The 24,549-nt window shown below is 30.4% G+C and overlaps 1 protein-coding gene across 1 annotated transcript; it reads left to right on the top strand.

Annotated features, from left to right (window-relative positions):
- Nucleotides 1-574: 574 nt before the first annotated feature.
- On the top strand, nt 575-22,806 carry LOC119675089 (sex peptide receptor-like). The gene is made up of 4 exons (XM_038086280.1): nt 575-837; nt 2,487-2,617; nt 9,702-9,763; nt 21,111-22,806. The coding sequence occupies exons 1-4, from the start codon at nt 582-584 to the stop codon at nt 21,838-21,840; spliced, it is 1,179 nt and encodes a 392-aa protein (XP_037942208.1). The 5' UTR covers nt 575-581; the 3' UTR covers nt 21,841-22,806.
- Nucleotides 22,807-24,549: the final 1,743 nt, after the last annotated feature.

Below are 24,549 nucleotides of genomic sequence, written 5' to 3'. Positions count from 1 at the left end.
AATGAAAAAAATTCAAATAATAAAAAATTTATAATTTCCTATTAAATTAAATTTAAATAAACTTTGATTTTTTTTCTTTCAGTTTCAAATTTAATACAACTTAAAATTACTGTGGCAGAAATTTGAATTTATGTGAGAAACGCACTATTGACTGCTTTAGATATATAAAAATGTCGTTTATAAATTTGTGCCAATAAACGTCCAACAGAAACAATACAAAATGTGTAAAGCAGTATTTCTGTTTGAAATAACTCTCCCACAAAACTTATTAATTCAAAAAATTTAAATAAGCATCAGAAAACTATTGCTTAAACACAAAAATCAATACAGAAATGGATATTACCGGCGATCAAAGACTTTTACCGGAAATTCCAAGCACAGTAACGGAAACGGCTGCTGCAGTAATGGCACCAAGCTTGAGTAACAATACCGCCTTTACATACGATTTATCTGCACCCGGCTTGTCATATTGGAATGTAGACAGTGGGGCCGGTGGCGGTGGTGGTGGTGGTGTTATGACAGCAAGATCCGACGCTACTGCCATTGGCAGTGTCTTCAATAGCACAGCAAATAATTCACAAATGTTTTTAGATTACAATGGCACAGATTATTCTTACCAGCAGTATAATAACTTCAGTGAACGGTGTCAGATGTTTGACTTAAATACAAATATGAGCTACTGGAATTTAACTTGCGACACACCAGTGGACTATGTAGAACCACTATACGGATATTGTATGCCATTTCTGCTTGTGATAACAGTAGTTGCAAATTCTTTGATTGTACTTGTACTGAGCAAGAAGAGCATGGCAACGCCGACAAACTTTGTATTAATGGGTAAGTGGTATATACGTAGTAAACAGCATATTGAATTTAATAACATATAAAGGCAAGCATTTGCACAGAGCACTCCTATACTATGCAACTACTTTATATTAGTAATTTAAGGAAATGCTTTGTCGTTAACATAATGCGACATTACTGCATTATGTTTGCATATCAAAACTCAAGTTCTCCCTACTGTATACTCTGTGTGTAGTACTCTTACCCAGTTCACATGCACATTTACCAACCATTCATATACTATACACTAGTGACACAAAGTAAATTTGATTTTGTCGTCATACGAGCATTGAAACCTCCTATGTTGTGTGTCGACTATCCAACAAGTTAAGTGTCTTTTATATTCTTGATATACAGCGTATCTTGATTGCTTATGCAGTTCTATGGACACATGCTTCACTGCAGACAATTGCACTTTGCCACAATCCAGTTGCGCTGCTACTGGAATCAATACAATCTAATCGCTGTCACTATTCCATTAAGTGTATGTCTGCGCGTGTACTATGTATATTTAAATCCTTACAAAGTGTTATTTGTTAGCACTCTGTGTGTGCAATAACGGTACCAGCAACACAATGGATGGTAACAATTTTTTATGGCATGTACCAGGTATTATCGTAAAATGATTAGAATGAAACACATATATGATTGCAGCAGAATATTTGCATGAAAATATTTAAAAATTAAAATTTTATTATTAAATATATTATAATTCTCAGAGAAATTTGTGGAAAGTACATCATATTTTTATTCAAGGAAAGTAATTAAAAATGTGCTTAAATATCGGTTATATTTCATATAATTTTTTAATGAACCACTTAAATATACTTTTGAGACTACTGTTACTAAAATAATTAAAAAATACTTTAAGTAGTAAAAGTAATTCAAAATTAGAATTTTAAGTGCTTTGTAAGCGTCCATGGCATCTGCTAATGTTCGTTCAAATTCCAACGCCCCTCACATTATATTTTGTATTTAGTGCTCATTAAAAGGAAGCAATTTTCCACTTATTAAGCAGAGCAGCGTGTAAAGTTGGGTGAAATTCGAGAAACTTAATGACATATTTAGTAAATTAGTGTGTAACTGTGACATCCAGTCCACAACTAAAATGAAATTGAAACTGTAACTCAATTATTGAGCCAGTTACTATGAGCCATCAAACGCTCTTCGTGGTGCTCATATTACACATTTTAAAATTATTTAACGCTAACATTAATTACCGCTCAACATATACACATAAAAAAGGATACACAATAAATTGTGCGGCTCTGTCAGTAGCCGTAAAGCATTAAGTCCTGAGTCCTGAATGATGATGCAGCAATCATAATAATAATAATAATAACAGTATTATCACTGGTAATAATAATAATAATGTAAATGCTTATAATCGTAAAAATAAACAGTAAATTACCAACATTGAAGCCACCATCATGCGCCGCTCGGTTCACAGGGCGCGAGCCGAACGTTGGCGAAACCTTAACCCTTTGTGTAATGTCTGTTTTAATGATTATTTTTTATCTTCGAAATTAAATTACATTAGTGAACTTTGGCAGCAATGAACGTGTTTTTAAAGTTTTCAAGTTTAATTTATTTTAACATTTTCATTATAAGAATTTCTTTTTTTGTGCACTATTTCATCGCAGGTATGGCAATATGTGATATGCTGACTGTTATTTTTCCGGCACCTGGCCTTTGGTATATGTACACTTTTGGTAATCACTATAAACCTCTACATCCGGTATCCATGTGCTTGGCTTACAGTATTTTTAATGAGGTAAGTATCTCAGTGAATGTGTGGTGAAATTTGTGGTTCTTGAAAAAATCAATTGATAAATTGAATTATTATTATTATTATTAAGACATATTATTTATTATAAAAATTAAAATTTCAAAATTAGAACTAAGTCTATGCACAAAAAATATTTATAAACTTCCTCTATTTGTCTCTGTTTCTGGCAGTAAAACGTAGCTGGTTAAAAGATTTTTAATCTTCGCCAGGTGGTTTTGGGGTGACCTCGTCTCCTTACTCCTTGCGGGTTCCATTCCATGACTGAGTGGGCAATTGCATCTGTCGGCTTTCTAAGTGTGTGGCCGAGCTAACCATATTTCCGTCTCTGAATTTCTTTCTTTATTGGCTTTTGTTTGGTGCGCTGTTATAGCTCTTCGTTGGAGACTTTTGAAGGCCACCATATGTTTAGAATACGCCGCAGGCTTCTATTGACAAAGGATTGTAAATTCTGAGTTGAGGCCCTCATTAGCGACCATGTTTCGGAAATAAATTGAATTATTATTACAAAAATGTAAGCGAAATGTGTCGATGTGAGATTTCCTAATTTTATTTTTAGAAGTTTTTATTAGAAGTTATGGTCTATTAATACGACTTAGGACAAGAGTTTACTAAAAAATTATCAAAATTATTTAATCGTTTTATTTGTTCTTTGAGTTCGATATCTTTTAACGATATTGGATTAATTCATCGTGACATTCTCGCTTAGATTTGGTACCTCCAAAATCCCTGTGCTAGCTGCTAATGCAGGACGATTTTTCGCAGTTAAGCTATTACCACTTGGAGCAGTTCCACACACACGCACAGCAAGAACATGGAGAAGATTAATACAATTAGAAATAAAATTACTCCTGGAATGAGATGAGCCGTGAATCGAGCAATAGAGTTCGTGAGGTCCTTTCCTCTATTGGATGAGGACGACAGTAGAAAACGTTTTTGTACTTTCTATTATTTGAACTTAGTGTAAGAGTGTAAGAAATATTTAGGTAATCTTGAACTTTTACGTAGCACTAGCTTTGGCTTAATATTAATAATATTAGAAAGACAATATCACGAATTTAGTAAAATATAAATGTATAATATTAAATTAAATTGATTTAAGATAAGTGATCATTGTAAACTGATTTAGGCTCATTATGTATAATAACGTATAATAGTTACTTTATAATCTTATATGTCACTATTATTTTGATCTAATATTATAAATACTACATCATATATACTTAAAAATATAAATATAGTAATAGCGTGGCCTGGACGCTGGTCACACCGATGAAAGTCTTAAATGACTAATAGGGACCCTACCTCGAAGTAAATCTAACGTAGTCCCGAGGTAGGACAAGGGTTTCTAGGAATGAGTCAGAGTGGTTTAGTCCGTGCGATTCGGGCACACACTTCCCTGGGCGCCAGATTGTGGTTAGTGTGTAGGCATTCTACTTCTCCTTCCCACTATTGCAGACCAATATTTCGACGTGATTTTTGAAAACTTTTCGGCTATTATTGTTAAAATTCTCTAAGGGTAACTTGAGCTTATTAATGCTATTGATTGAGGATGATGGTGGCTAATGATGAACCAAATGAAGCATTTGGCTTAAGGTTTCAAACAGTAATCGGTTCATTGAAAACCAGATTGAGGTATTGAATTCATATACTGTCAAATGTAGTACTATATAGTGTAAATTTATTTACTTCGCTAATAAATGTTATGACTTATTTCGTGAGAATACGTATTGTCAACACAATGTGATTGGTCATATTTTGATTTTCTTTTTCTGAAAAACTTTCTCTTTTATTAGAAAAATCTAAATATTAAAGTTTTCATTTATCAATTTTTTAAGAATGAAAATGAAAACAATGTTAATATGTTACTTTTCACCTTTTCAAATGCATTCAGCCATCACGTCCTTTCTCACTTAACCCTTTTTAAGAACACTGCGATGCCATTTGATTAATAATCATTTTTGCCTTAAAAAATAAAAGTTCTCTTTTACTTTGGCAGATTTTTCACTTCATTTCAAATTTTCTGTTAAACCTTTGTTTTCTTCGCTTTACTCCGAAAATTGAAATGACAATCACATTTCAGACAGTTTCAATAATTTCAATGCTGTTAAGGACCTTCCAATGTGGGTCGAATCTGCATGCTGTGAAAATTGAAAATATCATAGATTTCAGAACGAATTGCTTTTTCTGCTATATAAAAGACATATACAAAATAATGTTGAAACTAATATCATTAAAGTTTTTATGAAATATAATAGTTCTGTTTCTTTTTCACATAAAAAATATACTTTGTATCTTTTTAAGTTTTCAAACTTTTGGAATTGAGTTTGATTTAAATAAAGTATTTGAATAAGTAATGTGAATATTTGTAATATAAACAGTAAATGATAGAATTGAGATGCATATATATTTTATCAATTTTATTTTATTTCATTTAAATTAAAAGTATATATTCAGCTAGTGGTATTTATGAGAAATTATTTCACAGTTGTTTCTATATATAAAAATTAAATTAAACTGCATTTTCTTTACTGTCCATTCAATATTACTCACAATAGGTGTTATGGTAGTGTATGTTAGCATATATAATATTATAATTAGTATTATTATGTGAGGTATATAGTAGCAACGCGACTTTAAAACCAATTTTGTTGACTTACTAGCTTTACAGTGACACACCCCGTTCCACTTTTTTATTGAATAGTAGCATTATACGTCTTATTTTATCGGTCTTAATTATTTGTTGATTATTGTTTTTCTATGCATCTATTGTTTTCATGAGCCCATGATTCTTTTTCAGCATATTCTTCAGGTCTTCTGTTCCTCTTCGGGTCTTCTTTTCCTCAAACATACAGTTCCCATTAGAGTTGCATATTAGTTCGTTTAGCTTTTACAAATATAAAAAAATCCACTATTTGGTTTAATAATATTATTAAGTTAGGTGGAATAGTTAGCATCGAAAAAATACCAAAAGAAATTTTAGACGATATTTTACATAATCATTGAACCATATTTTACAAAAATGTGGCTGTATTTGTGTATTGAGTTTGATGCAGAACGCGTTGATGGTAATACCAATTGTTTTGACATAACTTAGTACATAAGATAAAGTTTTATTCACGCATAACTTAGCTATAACCTTGGAAGAGTATAAGAAGAAGGAGAAGAGTTAAAGTTATGGTAAATTTATCTAAGCATATATAATACGAGTATTTATCAAATTAGAAAAAAGGGGCTAAACTTTCCATATCGCAAACCTACGATAATTATAATGCAAATGCAACTTGAACTTCCAATTGCTAGCCCCAATCGATTATTATCGATTGACAAATTATAAAATAAATATCAGAGGAGAAAAATATAATATTCAACAAAGATGAAGAAGAGCAGAAATTATACATATAAATATATAGACCAATAATAACAATTTTCTAATTATAATTTGCAATTCGAATTGATATCCCCACTCCATCAATTTATATACATAAACCTTAAACGGTTCTTAGGAGGAACGAGATTTGTTGCGTGCAGAAATGTGATCAATGACCAATTTTAAAAGCGTCATCAAATTATTTTTATAAATTTGTTTAATATAATTAAATGTTGCATAAATTGCATTAGTGAAGAGAGAATAGGTATATAGATAAATACAGCAGACATAACGCAAACGTTCAGCGTTCTGTAATATCGGCGTGTTATTACCGTACTAGAGAATCCCGAAACAAAAAAGTAACACAGATTTTTTATTATTTTGTGGAATTGAAGACTTTTGACGAAATATTTTTTTTGATTTTTGTTGGTTAGACTATTGGAGACAACCTAGAAAAGCATCTAAATATGGACCCCATCGCGTTGCTTGATTTTTGTAATTTAACTAAACTTTGTTTTATTTTTCGATTAATATGCAGCATTTAGTAAATATTTGTTTTTATTAAAATTATTCAAAATTAAATGTTTTATTAATAAAAGTATCTTTTTCTTTTATATTACAAAAGTATAAGTTAATGACATTTACTAACTACAGCAGACGGCAAATTTTAATAGTCGTAATTAAAATTTATTTAATGAGTTGAATATGAAATAGCTGTCCAATCTTTGCGTTTCACATAAAATCCTTTACTAAATCCCCTCTTGCTCCCGATATTAATGTCCTGAAATGGTGAACTGAACAACTTTGAAGCATTTAAACTTTCGAAATGTGTTTTTTGACATTTACAAGCGATTTTTTCTTTTGCAATTTACGTTTCAATTCCACTTTTATTAATTGTGCCTTTTTTTCTAAAACATAAAAACACTGCATTAAAGCACCCTTTCACAATTAATCTGTATAATTTTCTGGCCACAAAAAGGACGAGAATACTTAGTATTTTTTATATGAGTATTCCAATCCCTTAATGTGTAATCTGTCATTGCGTCCTTGTTTACTTAACCCTTTCAGTATGGCTTCAGTATGGGTTCAGTATGGGTTCAGTATGGCAAGCGTATTAATTAATCATGGCGTTGTTCGAGTGGAAAAGGTTGAGTTGAGAAAGCTGTTATATATCATAATTTTTTTGTCTTAATTTCGTTTTATTGTTTTAATATTTTATAATTAATTTTATATGTAAAATGTGATTAATACGGAATAAAATAGCATGGAATTGTGTGCTAATAACGTTGGTTTTGACGTGATATCACGAATCAGTATTACTTTTTTGTGGTTTTCAAAACGAATTTCACTCACATTTATAAACTCATTAACATATTTATATAATATCAATTTCATTTAAGTACTCGTATTTCATTTTGCACATAATTTGCTCGTCATGCTCTACAAATTAATTTTTCGTTGAAAATTCGCAATATCATTCTAAAAAGCAATATTTTCGTTTAATGAAATAAAAGCTAATAATGAGTTTTGGTTTTATTTTGAAAAGAAAATTAAAATATTTAAATTTTTTAATTATTTATTGAAACAAACTTTTATCAACTTCAAAAACTATATATTTTACTTATATATTAAGTATGGAAGGTATTATGAACCTTAAAATGAAGAGTAAAAATTCATTAATCAAAACTTTTGTTGCCGGGTTTAAAATAGGCATTATCGACTTCGATACAACTATACTTATGTTTTATCCAACTTTTTACTAACACACAATTTAGCAATGACTTACACAGTCACATAGAACGTATTTGCTGGAACGTGTAAGTTATGGTTTTTAGATTGGTTTAACCTTATCTCAATAGCTACAAATATGTTAGAAGAAAGTACAAAAAATCTATTTTCTTCTCGTTCTTTCTCTTTCTTTCTCTTTCTTTCTTTCTTCTCACTTGTCTGCGAACATATAGAAATAAAGCCAACGCTTACCTTTAATAGATAATGGTAAGTAACTAGAGAAAACATAAATAGTTTACTAACCATGTGTGTCAGAAGCTGTTGAATGGTGGTCAAAAACTAAATAAATGAATACTGACATGCTTATCCATTATTGGTGTTGTCCACAGTGAAAACGTGTCCCATAGTTGCCACGGAGTTACTTCGTATGATAACATCACTACACACAGTCATAGAGTGTGAAACAATATGAAGTGCATTCCATCTTTAAGACATTCTTGCCTACATGAGAGGCGAACTCAATGGACATCTTCCAATTCTGATGGTAGTTAGGAATAACCATGGTTTTAGTTTTTCAAATATCCTACGTTTTCTCTGAAAAAAGTGAAAGGAAGAATGAATACTTTAAACAGCCTCTAATGCATATCTTCGATTCACTAATATATCAAAACTGGAGAACGGGACAAAGTGGTGCTGGCTTTCATCGAGACAAATGTAATATAGACGTTTCAATAAGAATTTAATAGAAACGTTTCAATGGAAATTTCTCTAATAGCTTTATAGACCGAAGTTTATTCTAACGAAAACTGTAATATACATAGAATGCATCATTAAGCGACACAAAAATACCAGAATTCTTATGTATTCCTAAACGAATACTTTGAACTCTCTTTATCCTGAACCATAAAATCCGAAATGGTGAAAAACTAAATTAATCTTATATCTGTGTTGGCTACTACAATTAAAGTAACACTCGTTTGAATGTCCAGTAATAAAAGATTCAATATTGTAAGATCCGAACCATTTTGCGGGGTATTGGAATACAAGCATTTTAAGAAAATCTAGACTGACTTTAAAGACCTAAGGCAATCCCAATAGTATAATCGGGTCAATAACAAACATTACAACTATCTCGGTCCAAATAGATTTAAACTCAAATTAATCATTGGTTTCCTATCTGAATATGGTTCTCTTAATCACAACCTAAGAGATGCTAAGAGATAAGAGATAATTTTGTTGGAGAACCAACTACCTTTATTAAAACTGGTAACCAAAAAAAGTTACATTTATTAAATGGCGAAGGATGTTAATATTATATCTTCCATCTTATCATGAATATATTTTCTTAAAATTGTTGAAATTATTAAAATCAATTATGCTCTTTCATGTAAAGGCTATAATACCTTCTGCTCAAAAAGTATCCGGAAGTACCCGGTATATAATTCAGCATGGTAGTAGGTCAAAATAACTTCTTAATCGATACGCTTTAATGAATGAAAAATATATCTTTGTTTATACTGCAGTACTTTAATAGTTGCTAAACACTCGAATTAGTTTAAATTTAATATATATTGGTATTTGGGGGTTTTGGGTTAGGCTAAGGATTCATATACACTGCGACCTGTTTGATCTATTGTGTACCTTTCAATGGTCAATGGTATTATATATTTTTATGATTATGTTTAAAAACATAGATACAAGCTTTTAGTCTTAAATCAAATTAAAAGTGGAGAATGAAGTATTTTATTCAACAAGGTTTGTAATAAGAAAGGTTTGTTATATTGGATATTGTCATACATTAGTTTATAATAATAATAATAATAATAATAATAATAATAATAATAATAATAATAATGGAATAACAGAACTACTGTTGTGTTACAACAAAAAAACCGCAATTAAAGTTTCTATTAAATTAAGTTTAAGCATTAAATGTTCTTATTTTAAAAACATATTCTTTGTTCGTTTTTTCAGATAATGCCTGCTATGTGTCACACGGCGTCCATATGGTTGACTCTGGCTTTAGCTGTGCAAAGGTACGTGTTTTGCTTTAATACTTAGATAAAATTCTAAAGCAAATGCAGAAGCAATAGAATAAAATTCTAGAAAACATTATCTCAAATGCATTAAGGAATTTACGATAATGATTCTAAATAAATTCGAATTGAACATTTCCAATTACATAAAGCATTTATAGCTTCTTCCGTGCTAATGCCATTTCCTCAGCTCGTTCTGCTCAGAATTGCACTCCTTGCAAGGAAATTGCATTGCTTCTAATAATAAAAATGATTTAACTGCAATGATTTCCCTTGTTTCTTATCGAGGAAACTGCAGGAATTTTATATTTAATGCCATGTACTTAGAGAAGGTGGTTGGCATATTTCTAATTTCCAACATATTTCCTAGATATTATTACATATAAATAAGAAATACTTTTAATTAATTGTATTTAAAAATATATTATTCATTCAAACATTTTTTAAAGTCTTTAGAATTTAGATAAATATTTTCGTTGTTAAATTTTGAAGAATTTTTATTGTTAAATGATGTAAAACTACTTCATTGTGTGTCTTTAAATTATCCTTATAAAATTTTATTAAGTCACTTTGCATTGGGTCAAATAAAATAATTTACATATTTCTGATATTAAGAAGTGTCTGGGAAGTGCATTAGTTGGAACGTTCGCCGCGTTTAACTTACACCGAAGAGAAACAATGAAATGTTTTAAAAGGTGATACTTTCATCATAACCATTACCATTACAATAAAACCGGCAAGCAATATGACTACAGGACTAGAGGACTACAGGATTTCCATATAACCATTAAAGCCACACCAGGAGTGGAGTAGAGCAAGAAGTGTAATGAAAACATTAACAGCACATTTCTTTGTTTTTTTTCCTTTTACTTTTTTATTGTAGGAAACATAAAATTTATTTATATTGCTAGGAAAAAATCTTGAATATTTTTCAGATATTTAGATATTCAGCATTTGTTTTTATTTCAAATTTAATATTACAAACTCAAGCTTTCTGGCTTTCTGAAAAAAATTTTCATAGAATGCGTATCCTTTCAAGGAATGCTACTAGAGTCTGTGTATATTTTAGAAAGGAAAAAAAAATATGTAGCAATAAAAAATATTTATTAAACAATTTTTAAATAGAAAGAAATAAAAATGATTAGGACGTGTTTCAAATTCTGAATACAAATAAAATTTAAAGATTAAAATTACTTTTGTGAAGTATTTCGATACTTTTTGTATATTTGCCAGTGCATCCTTGCTCTAGTGAATGAGATAAAAATATATTCGATAGGTGATTGATAGGATTGCCATTTATATTAAACTATATTCAATATATCTCTGCCTTGAAATACTTGAGAAATACTGATACTTGAAATACAAGACAACGTTGCCTGAGTTTATGCTTCGCTAATTATATAAAAATATAAAATTGTCATAAAGAAAGTTACAGGAAAATTGGTGTAACATAAGATCATCTTTTAGAAAATAATTGAGGAGAAAATTCTAACTAAGTATAAAGGAAAGAGAGGATAATAAGAAAGCTAATATACCGAAAGAAGATGAAGAGAATAAATCTAATGAGATATTAAAATAGACTACAAAGTCTATTGTTACATAAACTATTATTGATAATAACGACGACGATGTTGTAGAAATATTTCATAATCTTATTCTGTAATTCACTTCACAATAAATATTTTTCTGAAATGCAAGTTTCAAGTTTCAAGTATCCTGATGATTGCAATCTTTCCTTCAAAGTATTTGCTGGCGGCAGTGCATAATTTCTTGATTGGTGAAACATGGAAATTTGATTTACTTTATCTGCTCACACTTTCAATAGTTTTAAATAACTATAAATAAATGATTGTTATAAATTAAGATAAATGTTAAAACTGCTATTGTTTTCAATTCATGTGCAGTGAAATGTAGTAGATATGAAGCATACTTGCAGTAGATATCTGAAAATATGTTTCTTGATACGTTGAGTGCAAATAGAGCAGCCTCTTCTTATTAACGCTAATGCGATTCAAACATACTTCAGAGACCGTTTCAGAGACCTCTATGTCGGATTTGTGTAATGGATTTTGAAACCTCTAAACACTTTATCTGTGATTGTCCGAATTGGAACAGCAGTAGATTTGTCGAACTTATGATAGTCTTGCCTGAGAAAAGGTTAAAATAACAAGTGTTGACATAATGAACCACCTTAGCTGCCGTGTAACATTTCTTATGATAACAAAAATACGACACAGATAAGACGACATCAGCTTTTGATAATAGACGAACAAATGCGATTCATTGCTTTATTTTTCTAGATTAAATGAGATTATTTAACTTGCTTCTGTATCAAAAAAAACATCATCAGGTGGTTCTATCTGTTAAGCTAATAAAGTGAAACTTGATTTCAAGATTTGGTTGGTGAATCAAAGACAACTATTAACTGCGCGTTCTAATACAATATACCTTTTTTTAAATAACATATGGCATATATATTACTTCATTCTATTTAAAACAAGTTTTCAAAAGACATGTGTATGATATTGGTATTAATTCTTAAGGCCAATGCCTTTTTTAAGATCTCAACATATTTCACAAATTCTATTAAGAACCCAGTAACTCAATTCACTGTTTAATTTCCAAGAAATATTTATCTCTAGTGCTAATTTAAATCTGAATGTCCTGTCATTCAGATTCAAGATTTATTTTTTTTCGTTATATATAGTATTTCTGTCGGCCAAGGAGAGAATAGTAGGCTAGGAGCTTCTATCTCCAAATGTCAGTGGGAGATATTTTGATCTTCATTCAATATAGAAAGTGGCTGAATGTCTTTTCTTCAGTCATAGTCGGTTGCTAGCATAAAAATTGCTACTAAAATAACACAATTGAGCAAATTTATATTTAAAATCTTGAGATTTAAATTTTTTTTATTACATAGAATGTGTACACATTCAGTCAACTACAATGTAATAACGATAAATCCTTAAATAAATAAAATAAAATTTGTGCTAGAATAAATTCAATGATGTAATATATTTAGAACACTTATCAATTTTACCTTTTTGCATTACACTTCACAGTTCATAAATTTTAATATCTTTTTAATAAATATGCAGACTGTGAACCTATTTGGTATTTATCTTTAATTGTCAAGCCATGAAGTGGCAAGTTACTTAACAATGGCTTCTGTTTCTGGTTCCAAGCAGAATTTCACAAAGGATTTCAAGCATTACATGACAAATATTGTATTGTGTTCATACATAACTGACTGCTGGGAGTATAAATCTTTTTCAGTTCAGAAAAAGAAATAAAAATGTCATATTTTCATTATGCGTGTATTTTATATTCAATTTTCCTTACAAACGCACTTGAGTGTTGTATTGTCAATGTTTCATTTCGACACGCACAAAAATCTCTGATTTCAGTGAATTAAATTACTTTTAAATGACATGAAAATTGATAAACTGTTCAGAATAGCAATTTTTTGTGCCGAAGTAAAAAGTTATTGACAGAATTATGCATGTGTTAAAGATTTATTTGTTTACATTGATTAACTTGTCTTACAAAACGGAAAATTCAGAAAATTTTTCATACCAAGGACTTACCATTCCTTGTAAACATACATGTCGACATTGACTTACAATTGACAATGATTTTGAATAAAAATAAAAGACCTTATCGCATGCATAAATATAATAATAATACACAATATCACATAATTTACAAATAATACAAATAATATATGAGTAGTTCAGTACTGCTGTAGAGCTCGTTTATTTAAAAGTCATGTGGAACTCGAAAACTAGCAACTTTGTTTGGACTATAAATCTTCAATCATTTTCTACATAATTTAAACATCAACATAATCTTTTTATTTGAAACTAAATGTAGGATACTAGCAGCCAGGATCTAGAAGACGCGGCTCAGACATCTTCAAACTGACAACACCAATTCAATGATAAATTTTCAACAATTTTTTTTAATAATTTAAAAAGTAAGATAATCTTTTTTATTTGAAACCAGATGTTGAAAACCAGCACCCAAAATCTAGAAGACCCGACTTAGTTATCTTCGAAAATGTGTCTATACAGATACAACAATTTTAAGATAACCTGAAATGTGTTGTTTACTTCTACTGAAGTATTTTTAAGTCTTTTAAAACAGCCGATTTTTACAAAATAGGCTAAAGGACTTATTGCAGTGCTTTCAGGCGATTGATGTGCCGAAGCCCCTGCAGCGAAAATGTATGTCTTTCAAAACTTATTTTATAGTTATAGAAACATAGACTAAATCCATTATCAGCGGACTTTCTCTATAATTGTCGAGTTTTGGTTACGATAAGAAATAGTTTCTGGGTAGTACTTTTTTGACAATTCAGTATAAAATATGAAAGAAATGATAAAATAGGTAGACATAAGAATATAATTTTAGTCTTATCCAACATTGCTTTGCTACGAATGTATACGGCGTTTAAATTTTTACACTTACACTTACAGAAGTTATAACAACTTGGACGAAAGAGACAATCATAGGTTTTCTTTGTAATTGTCAAGTTTTGACTATGATTAGAAACTGGTATATGGTGTAATACATTTCTGACAGTTTATCTATCTTCTTAGCAGTAGGAAGAAAATACCTGTTAAGCTATATTAACTTAACAATATTACTTTAATCTTACCTATCGGTGTTTTTTGTCAGGGATGTGGTGTTAAAACGACTAATAATCAATAAAAATTATAGACAAAAAACTATCTATTATGCAGCTAATTAAACTAATCAACAACCATGCACTGATTCACATGAAACTATTATCGAAAACTATCATCTATCCATTGCTGGTGTTGGCGATCACATATAAAAAATTTTATTTATTAATATATTAATTTATTTTAATATATAAGTATGTGTAAGATACATAGAAATAAAACACATGAGATATAAATTATAAAAATTATATAAATGGTTCATCGTCATAATTTACGATATTAGTTTTTGAAAAAATATTAGTACCGGGTCTTATAGGTTAGGTTAGGTTATACCAGCGATCCCAATAGATCCACTTTCGGCTATAGGCCCATTGTGCTACCGTTTTATTAAAAACTCAAAGATTAAAACCATTTATTACTTTTGGCAAAACTAATGTTGTATGAAGTTCGCCAAGATTCTCTAAAAAGAATACCCGGCGGTGCCGCGTACGTGCCAGATAGAAGCAAAGCAGGTGGGAGGCACTTTCATCGTCTTTACCACAACAACAGATATGGTAGAAAAGGAGATTAAGTCTCCTAGCATGGTTACCTAAAATGCAATGACTTCTAAGTAAATCTACTGCAAGACTGATATCTCTACGGGAGATCTCGATGATATAGGATAATTTCTTTTTATTGGTCTTTTATTGCAAAATTCGTCACAGTAAGAACTCAGTGCCAGTGATTATTCCTCTGATCCAGTAAGTTACCTCTTTTGATTTGAGACAATTAAGATAAAAATACTTTTTATATATGACCACAAAACCACTGCGCCATTTTAACAAAATACCTATATTAATAATGGTTTACACAAATACTTGAAATCAAAACCTTATGTATTTGGAGGGAATGAACATTTTCAGCGTGTGTTCGAATCCGGATATTTCTCAGATGCATAGCTATGGCAGTAGTCCTTAAAACGAAGCTTTAACTAGTTCGCAAGGTTCTCGATTGCAATATTTTGCAGAAATTATAAGGAAATTCTCTAAAAACAAACCAAATTGAAAATAAAAGTAACGGAAAGTCAGGGGTTTCCAACATAGCATTAATATGGGTATTAAATCTTTAATCCAGATATTATAAATACATTTCTATCGAACTTATTTGTACCGCAAATATGAAATGACCAGCAAAAATATGTCAAATATGTTCTTGCTATACTCGTATACTCGTATGTACTTCAGCATTCCCATTCCGCTTGCATTGTAATTTTTTAGGCAATTTGACGAGGGTCGTAAATAAATACATAAATGATGTGCTTTTTTTAGTACGATTTAAAATTTTTACTTAATGTGCGCATAAATTACGCCATTCTGAAGGACATTTTAATTTTCATGGAAAACATTTTCCATTCACTTTATGCGACTACGACTACAGAATACAATCTTATTTATGCGCATTCTGGTGTTAATAAATTTATTAAAATAAGCACATTTTATATTCAATCAAATGACAATTTTATGTTTGTCCTGTGGGGACATCATTCCAAAAATGCGATATGACAGAAGCAATCAATCAAAAATTTTCAGATATTTCTATTTATAATATTTCAATGAATAAAAATTTAGAGACTTGACTAATTAAAAATATATGAGTTTGATTTAAAATTTTATCATATAGATTTTTTGAAACGTACTGTAGTTTAACATTTTTCTACTATTAATTTTAGAAAATGATAAGGATATTTTTTTTGGGGTATCCTTTATTTGCATTAGTATAGGCTATACTGCTGAATACACTTTTACATTTTGTCTAGCTATTTAAATTGCACTTTAATTCTTTGGTGCACTGCATCTAAATTCATGATATTGTGAACTGATTACATATTAAACTCAGCTAAGTTTTGAACCAGATTGACTTACATTGTTTTGACTTTTTTTTTTCTAGTAGGTGGAAAGCATCGAAAGTCACAGTGTTAGGCTTGAACCCACTAAATTCACCTCTTAGGAAGGAATAGAGCAGACTTCCACAGCATTGAGGAAACTTCGTTCCAGCAATCAGGCGCGAGAGATATGAACATATAGGCTTAAGGCTTAAGGCTAGGTTCACCTAAGCCAGAAAGCAGGGCGTAAATTAGGGAGATAGGGTGATCATAAAGGGGGTGGGTTAGCGCATACGTGCGAGTGAGATTAGCGATAAACTTTGTAACTATGGTCACGAAAGCCGCGATATTAAAGGAGAATGGTGTGAGGATTACGGTTGCACTCATCGAAGTAGTGAAACAATTATTGGGGGGATTCGTAGCGCAAAGCTTGAATGAAATCTTTTGACTTTATGGGATGATCGATTATAACAGGTCTGCTGAATCAGAAGATTGTAATTTGTTGATTTATAAGACTTCTTTCACTAAATCAGAGGATCTGTTGATTTATTAGGCTTTTTTCTTGTTGCTCTTTTTAATAACAATGATTTCAGTTTGGAAGAGCACTACACAAGCTCGAAACATGATACCATCTTTTTATTATATGTTAATATAAACAATATATTTTTACTAAGAATGTATAGTAACCACAGAAGTTTTAAAATTAGTTTTTAACTTTCCGCGAAGTTACAGTAATCGATGGAAAGCTAACACGCAGCAATTTTTACAATTTTTGGAACATAGGTGGTCAATTATTTTCGATTTTATATGAAATACTAAATATTTAATGCTAGTGATCACTAATTATTACCAACGGTTATTCGTCTCTCTCTACCAATATTAATAATTGCCTCCGAATGAGATGTGTTAATATTTGTTTTATCAAGCCATGGAGAAGAAGCCTAATCTATTAATAATCAATTTTATAAACAAACATAATACCTTTTAAATATTTAATTTAAATAGATCAATATCTTCTGTCAGGCTATGTGGTAGGATTGCCAGAATGGAAATATGCTGCTTTAATGAGGTTTTCCATCATCAGCACTCGTACAATCTGAGCATTTAGCTTCTGTTTCAATTTTTTGTCATATTTCGTTTCCATCAAAAAAAGACTAAGAATCATTTTATAATATTATTTTGAGCTTTATTATTTTGTATTTAATAGAAATGCTCAATAAAAATATTATAACAGATATATACATATAAGTCCATTTGCATAAATTTTAATAATTCGGAATATGAAGAAGAAATTATAATTGGCCATTTAAATTAAATCCTTTCAATTGAATTCGAAAATAAAAGACCAATCAAGTCGTTCATCAATCCACTTACAATCTCGTAAAAAAATAGTTCTCTGTCACATATCCCACACTTCTAGGGAAGCGCACGCACACAAGCCCATTTCAATTTTCTGCATTTTTATGTACATATTTAAAATGAAGAGCTTTATCTGACATCCTTTGACAATTTGACGCAATTCCTGTCAAGTGTTTTCATATCAAATTTTCCATACTCCAGCAGGGCATTGTTGCTGCCCCATAATTTGTGCGCTTATTTGTAATGAGAACATTTATTTCTGATCGCTGTTGTAAGAAACAAGGATGAAATAGGAATGGCTAGGATTGAGTATAGAAAACTGTTGCCACAACACCACATGACGTCTGTTGTTTGTTCATTTCATATTTGTGATTTTTATTATTATTTTATTATAAGAATATTTTCATTGCCGTGTTGTAATTTAAAAGGACTTCGTTTCTTTTTGCTTATTTAACAGCTTAAGGCACAAGACCACTGCTGACAGACGTCATCTGCAGAATGCGGCTAATGCCCATGCTTGTAGTAAGAATAATAATAATTGTTTTTATGTTAATAAAAAAAAATCAAAACAAATTTTATTTTTCAACATTTCGAGCAAACTTCCAAGAAGTGGGTCGTTGTCAGTGTATTCCTGTTGACATTTCTATTCCTAGTACAAAGGAACTGAGGAACTTATGAAAAATTCAACATTTGCTCAGAAGTTTTATATTGGTGGTAACTTAGATTAAATTTAATTACAATTGCATTACAAATGAAGTCAACTTTTCTTATAAAAACATTTGAAAACTTTCTCAAGTAGTTTCAGTGTATGGATTCTTATCTAAAATTCAAGAGTGAAACATTCAACAGTGAAACACGCAACGATGATAAAGCAATAATGTTGTACCATCAAAACTGTCCCAGATATGTTACTATAGAACATTGGTTCACACAAAATTTTTTATCGACTTTTGCTACTCGTACAAGTTTTTGAACTGTGTAACTTGTCTATGTAACTTGTCTACTTGAAGATTCTAACAAGGAGTAACTTTTTGCGAATATGATTTATTATGCACAGAAACTATCAGTGCTTGGCATTTTCGAGATTTGGAAGTGAAAGCTTTTATAGTATGCGGTTGTTCAACTCAATCGCAATATAAAAATACTAAATTATAAAAATTATAATGACTTTTTATATAATTAATTAATTTGCAATTAATAAAATACTTTTAGGGCTTAATATCAATTTTACACCGTATCATTTAACATATATATAATCTCTCTCAATTTTAAAACACTTATTTCAATAACCCCGCAAAGCTTCTCATCTTAGTTGTGGCTTTCTGCAAGGTCAGCAAAACAGTACTCCACTGCAGCTATTACTTTCTTATTTATTTGAAATCATTTTCAATGTGAATAGGCTTCAAACTGCAAGAAGGGTAAGTCTTCCGTATATGATACTTTTTGTAACGATTTATACTTTAAATATTTGGTTGTACTGATGATTTTTGAGGTGTGAGCAGATAGATTGTCCTGAAGGAAAACAATTTTTTTCTCTAATATAGCTCTTTCTTTCAAAAATCATTACATGCAAGTAGTCAAAAAAATATTGCAATAATAATCTTAATTTATTGAAATAACAGTTTGATGGTAAACTACCAATAAAATAATTTTTGAGTCTAGAAAATTGACATGTGTATCTTATTGTTCAGTTTTTGGACGCAAACTAATTTTCCATCTTCTGTTTTGTATTGAAAATGTGTGGGTAGATCTGAAATCCACCTGTAATGTTGCAATAACGTAAAAAATAATTTTTTTTTCTTAAACGTTTCAAAAGTTGTGGATCAGATTATATCGTTTTAATTTCTGTGTTCCTATTATTCAGTACTATTCTGACATTAGGAGTTCCTCAACGATCGACATTCTCGCTTTCATTCGAAAGGTGGAATGTCTTCTGATTGCTTAGGGTCTGTAGCAGCACAAAAGATCAACCATGGTCGCAGTTCTCCGCTTTGTTGGAAGCTGGTACATCGTTTATTCCTATTAATATTATTTAGTATTATTTCCAAAATCAAAAATGTTTAATAAGATACTCATTACTGTTTCAAACTTAATGCCCACAGCAACCACTAATACGGTCCGGTCAATAGATAATAGAGACATTGATAATAGATACTCTATTTTTGTGACAATTTCTCTTGTTGAAATAGGTTATAGACGTTCTTCACGTGTATTTTCTTTAAGGCTTGTAGAATAAGTTTTAGACAAATCAATACGTTTATAAACCATTGTAACTATTTTTAAATTATTTATATTGATTTTAAACACTAAGATTTTGTAAAGAAGTGAATTATTATATGGTTTTTATGTTGAAGCTATTTGAGACAGTGAACTTGAGCACTTTTGCTCTTTATTAACTCGAGGTATCTTCAAAATCCCTCTTTACGCCTTGACTGGATTATTGTTTATGACTTCATCAGACTAAGCAATAATTGACCTCAGATCTCCATACCTCCCCGAGGAGCCTGTAACCATTCTGAGATTCGATAACGCGGTGTTGGTGTTCAACTCTTTTTATTGTTTAGAAATATGCAGACATGTTAATTTCAAATTTATTGTAAATAAAGTACGCTTTAACCGATCGAAGCACTATAGTCTTATATATCAAGGAATATAACATATGTGAGCTTTTCAGCTGCCTTGCTGAATCATATATTCTCATATATCGATTTAAATCGAATTTGATAATGAGAACAAATTATTCCTGTCCTTCCAGGTATAATTTGTCTACGTTTACTGACATTCCACTATTCTCTTCTACAGAACCTCTTACATGGACATGCTGTTTGCTGCAGCTGGATAGTTTGAGTATATCTATGGTTGGTTCTGACATTGGTGGTTTGGCTTGATTTTTCTCTAGCAGCTCGTTTATAGAGTGACGTTATTTGTGCTACGAGATCACCATAGCTTGGTGGATGGGCCTTCAGATCACCATAGCTTTGTGGATGGACCTTCTTTCTCCACCCATCATTTCTTTGAATACCTCAGCGCCTGTCGAGTTTTATTTGCAGTTTAGTTTTTTTAGAGTGTGCCTCTTCTGAGAGTTGATAATTAACGTCGCTTCAATGTTTTAGTCCAAAATAGTGGAGCTTTCAGAATTTAAGTGAAGTAAAATTTCAGTGAATCTTATTTGTGTTGTTTAACATCAAATTAAAGCTATAAATTGTTAGCCAATATCTTTGGCCTCCACGTATAGCAGAAATTATTTCTGTATTTTTATTATTTGATATGAAATTGATATACTGCAATGAAAAAAAATTAAATTATGCATTCAATTTCACGGAAAACTCTATAGCCAGTAATTAAATTTGCTTAATATAACGTGAATTTTATATTTCTTAAAAACACAAATTTGTATATTTATGTTTATGTTTATGTTTTTTCAATTTATATTTTTCAGATACATTTACGTTTGCCACGCTCCAATGGCTAGGACTTGGTGCACTATGCCGCGCGTAAAACGTTGTACACTATACATTGCGATTTGTGCATTCCTGCATCAGAGCACACGTTTTTTCGACCGCACATACTATCCATTGCAGATTGAATGGAATGGCCATCATACAGAAGTCTGTCATGTGGAAACATCAAATTGGGTGCATATTTATGTTGGCGAGGATTTATATTTTACATTATACTTTTCATCTCGTGTGCTGTTTGTGCATCTCTTGCCCTGCATCATACTGGTGACGCTGAACATACTACTCTTCCGAGCGATGCGTCAGGCGCAGGAACGACGCAAATTGCTATTCCGCGAAAACCGCAAGAAAGAATGCAAAAAGCTACGTGAATCGAATTGCACCACACTGATGCTGATTGTTGTTGTTACCGTATTTCTCATTGTAGAGATACCGATTGCTGTGGTAACACTAATGCATATTGTGTCCTCGTTGCTTATAGAATTTCTGGACTATCGCATTGCGAATATTTTCATTATGTTCACTAATTTCTTTTTGGTTGTAAGCTATCCGATTAATTTTGGTATTTATTGCGGTATGTCACGTCAGTTCCGCGAGACGTTCAAGGAGATCTTTCTGGGTAGATTGGCGGTCAAAAAGGATAACTCTTCGAAGTATTCTATAGTTAATGGACCACGTACCTGTACCAATACCAATGAAACGGTGCTCTAGTAAATGGTGCTGTTGGTGCCATACCGCAGTAAGCATCGACGAAGTGGTGTGGGAACTAAACGAAGGTGTGGCACCACCAGTTGTACGAGTACCCAACAACTGAAGGTAGAGTTTCAAATTGAGCCAATGAGTGCGACTAAAGTTTTGTAATTACAATTGTAAACATTTTCAATGAAATTATTTAATAAGTTGCTTAGTATACGTATATAGCATATAGGTAGGAGGGATGTGTGTGTAACTGAAATTTGGAATTGACTGTGCTGTATTCAAATTAAATTAAATGAATGAAAATATAAGAAAATTAACTTTACTTTAAGATTTTGTACATATAAAGATATGAAGCTTGGTGTTGTTCTTAGTATAAAAAATAAAATTCATGTTTACGCATTTGAAAGGCACATTGTAAATATTGAACAAAGGAATTATACCGCAAGGATTTTGTTTTCCCTGCAGTAAAAACTTTTCCATGCTGTGCTTACTGAGTTCCGAAATACATTTTCAGCATGTAAAATTTGTGCAAAATTGCTCAAAGAATTATTTATATAATAAAAAAAATGTAAAAAATTCGCTTACATAAAAATAACTGACAAGCAAACTTTTGCTCCCCATTTTCCTATTTCCTACAAGGAAAATCAATTTTTATTATTTTTACAATTTTTTTCAATTTTTTTTCAATTTATCTGCTCTGGTTTATATCAAAACTTCAACTTTGCCAAATCAATTATATATTTTACTGCTTTTCTTTCTGGCTTATATGCAATACAAAACACAATTGTAAATATAAAATTATTTAAAACGATTTGCGAAGTAAGTCCTAAGCATGAGTTTAGATACCATTTTTATATCAAAAATTTGACTGCATTTGATGAGCTTGTCCATGGGTCTTCAGGTAAGGAGTAGTCAGAAGTTTAGGGTGTATTTTTTCTATATATTTTCTATATTGTAATGCTTTCCACTAAGCTTAACTGCATACTGCGACTGTTTTGAGATAATTTTAATATCACTAATTTTACTGAACTTTTTACTCATAAGTTAGATCGTAATTGATGTTTTGTAAATTAATGAAATAAACAAGAACTTAAATTTATAAATTTATATTGTGACAAATAAGAAAATGCTCTGAAACGCTTTAGATATATTTCAATGTAATTATTACAAAATAAATAGTTTTTATGTAAATTATAATTGTACACTAAATTGTATATAAGAGTTGTATTTACGCAGGACACGAGTAAGAAACAGATTGTAGGTTAGTAGTTAGTGGGGGTTTTTATACAACGCATAGGCATATATCTTAACAATTAAATTTATTTATATATATATATATATATATAAGATATATTGTAATAGTGAAATGAAATATTCATTTAAATTTGTAAACCTACAGAGCCCCAAGTGTTTACCAATTTAAATGATTTTAATTTCAAATTCTAGTAAAATGATTATATGCTTATCAAATAGAATTTTAAGTGAATGTGTAAAACTATTAATCAATTAATTATTAAATGAGAATTTCACATTGCATAGACTTTGAATTTCAAATAATAAATCAAATAAGAATGAATAAATATTTGTTTAATTGCAAAGTTTAACAAGTGTTAAATATTTTTCAATATTTCTATATTTTTAATATCAGCTGTAAACTGTTTTTAAACATAATGTTATGATGTAAAATATCAATATTTGTAATAATTTAAATATTATGTAAATAAGAAAAATTAATAAATTTGTTAAAATATATTGCATATGAGATATGGTATTTAAATAAATTTAATAAAACTTAAATTTCAGCACTATTTAAATCATAAGCTATTGCCTTTCATTTTACTAAATTGATAGAGAGACATCAGTTTTACAAATACCAAACGTATAGAGAGATTTCGAAAAGTAATAAACTACAACAACATAAATTATTTTTATACTATTTTAATTAATTGAATTTCAAATACTGCCAAATATTCATCATCTGTGGTCTTAGAAATAATTCTTGTATTTAATTAGTCGTAAATAATTACTTTGAGGCTGTAAGTAGTAAGTGTTAAAGTCATGCCCTGCCAAAATCGAAGCTCAGAGTCAGCGTTCATTAACCAACTGACACAAAGCCGTATTTGACTTGTATGTTTGCACTGTGAGGAGTTTTCTATTAATTTGCTGTGATATTTGTGCTGTGTTGTATTAGCACAAAATCATAAACCAACTGTAGAATAATTGAAATTATTTATAATAAATAACAAATTTAAATTTTTAATTATTAAATATCAATACTATACTTTTGTAGAGGTAACTTATTTAAGTGATATCTCAAACTAAAAGGTGTTGTTAAATATGCTAATAGAATTTTTAAGAGTAAATTGCTTAGCGGAAGTACCAGACTTAATATTTTATATATTGCAATGACATATTGTTTTGTTTGACGTTGACTCATACTAATAAGCCAATTCATCCTGACTATATTCGACACCAACGAGTGCTGAGACCCAAAGATCAGCAGAGGTCAGCAGGGCTCGAACATTACCAAGGAGAAAGTTATATCCAAAACACATACCTCATTAGAACCAGTGGAAATTCATTAGAATTTTCAATGGGGCGTTTATCGGCCCATTATTTTGATACATGTGTTTGTAGAGCACTATGGTAAGGCTTCATGACAGGTATCAACGCTAAACAACACTGTTACTGATTACATGCGAATGACTTTTTGTAAGTCTA

The sequence above is a fragment of the Teleopsis dalmanni genome, chromosome 1, assembly GCF_002237135.1.
Source record: "Teleopsis dalmanni isolate 2A chromosome 1, ASM223713v2, whole genome shotgun sequence".
NCBI lineage: Eukaryota > Metazoa > Arthropoda > Insecta > Diptera > Diopsidae > Teleopsis > Teleopsis dalmanni.
This window is presented reverse-complemented; position numbering and strand designations above follow the sequence as displayed.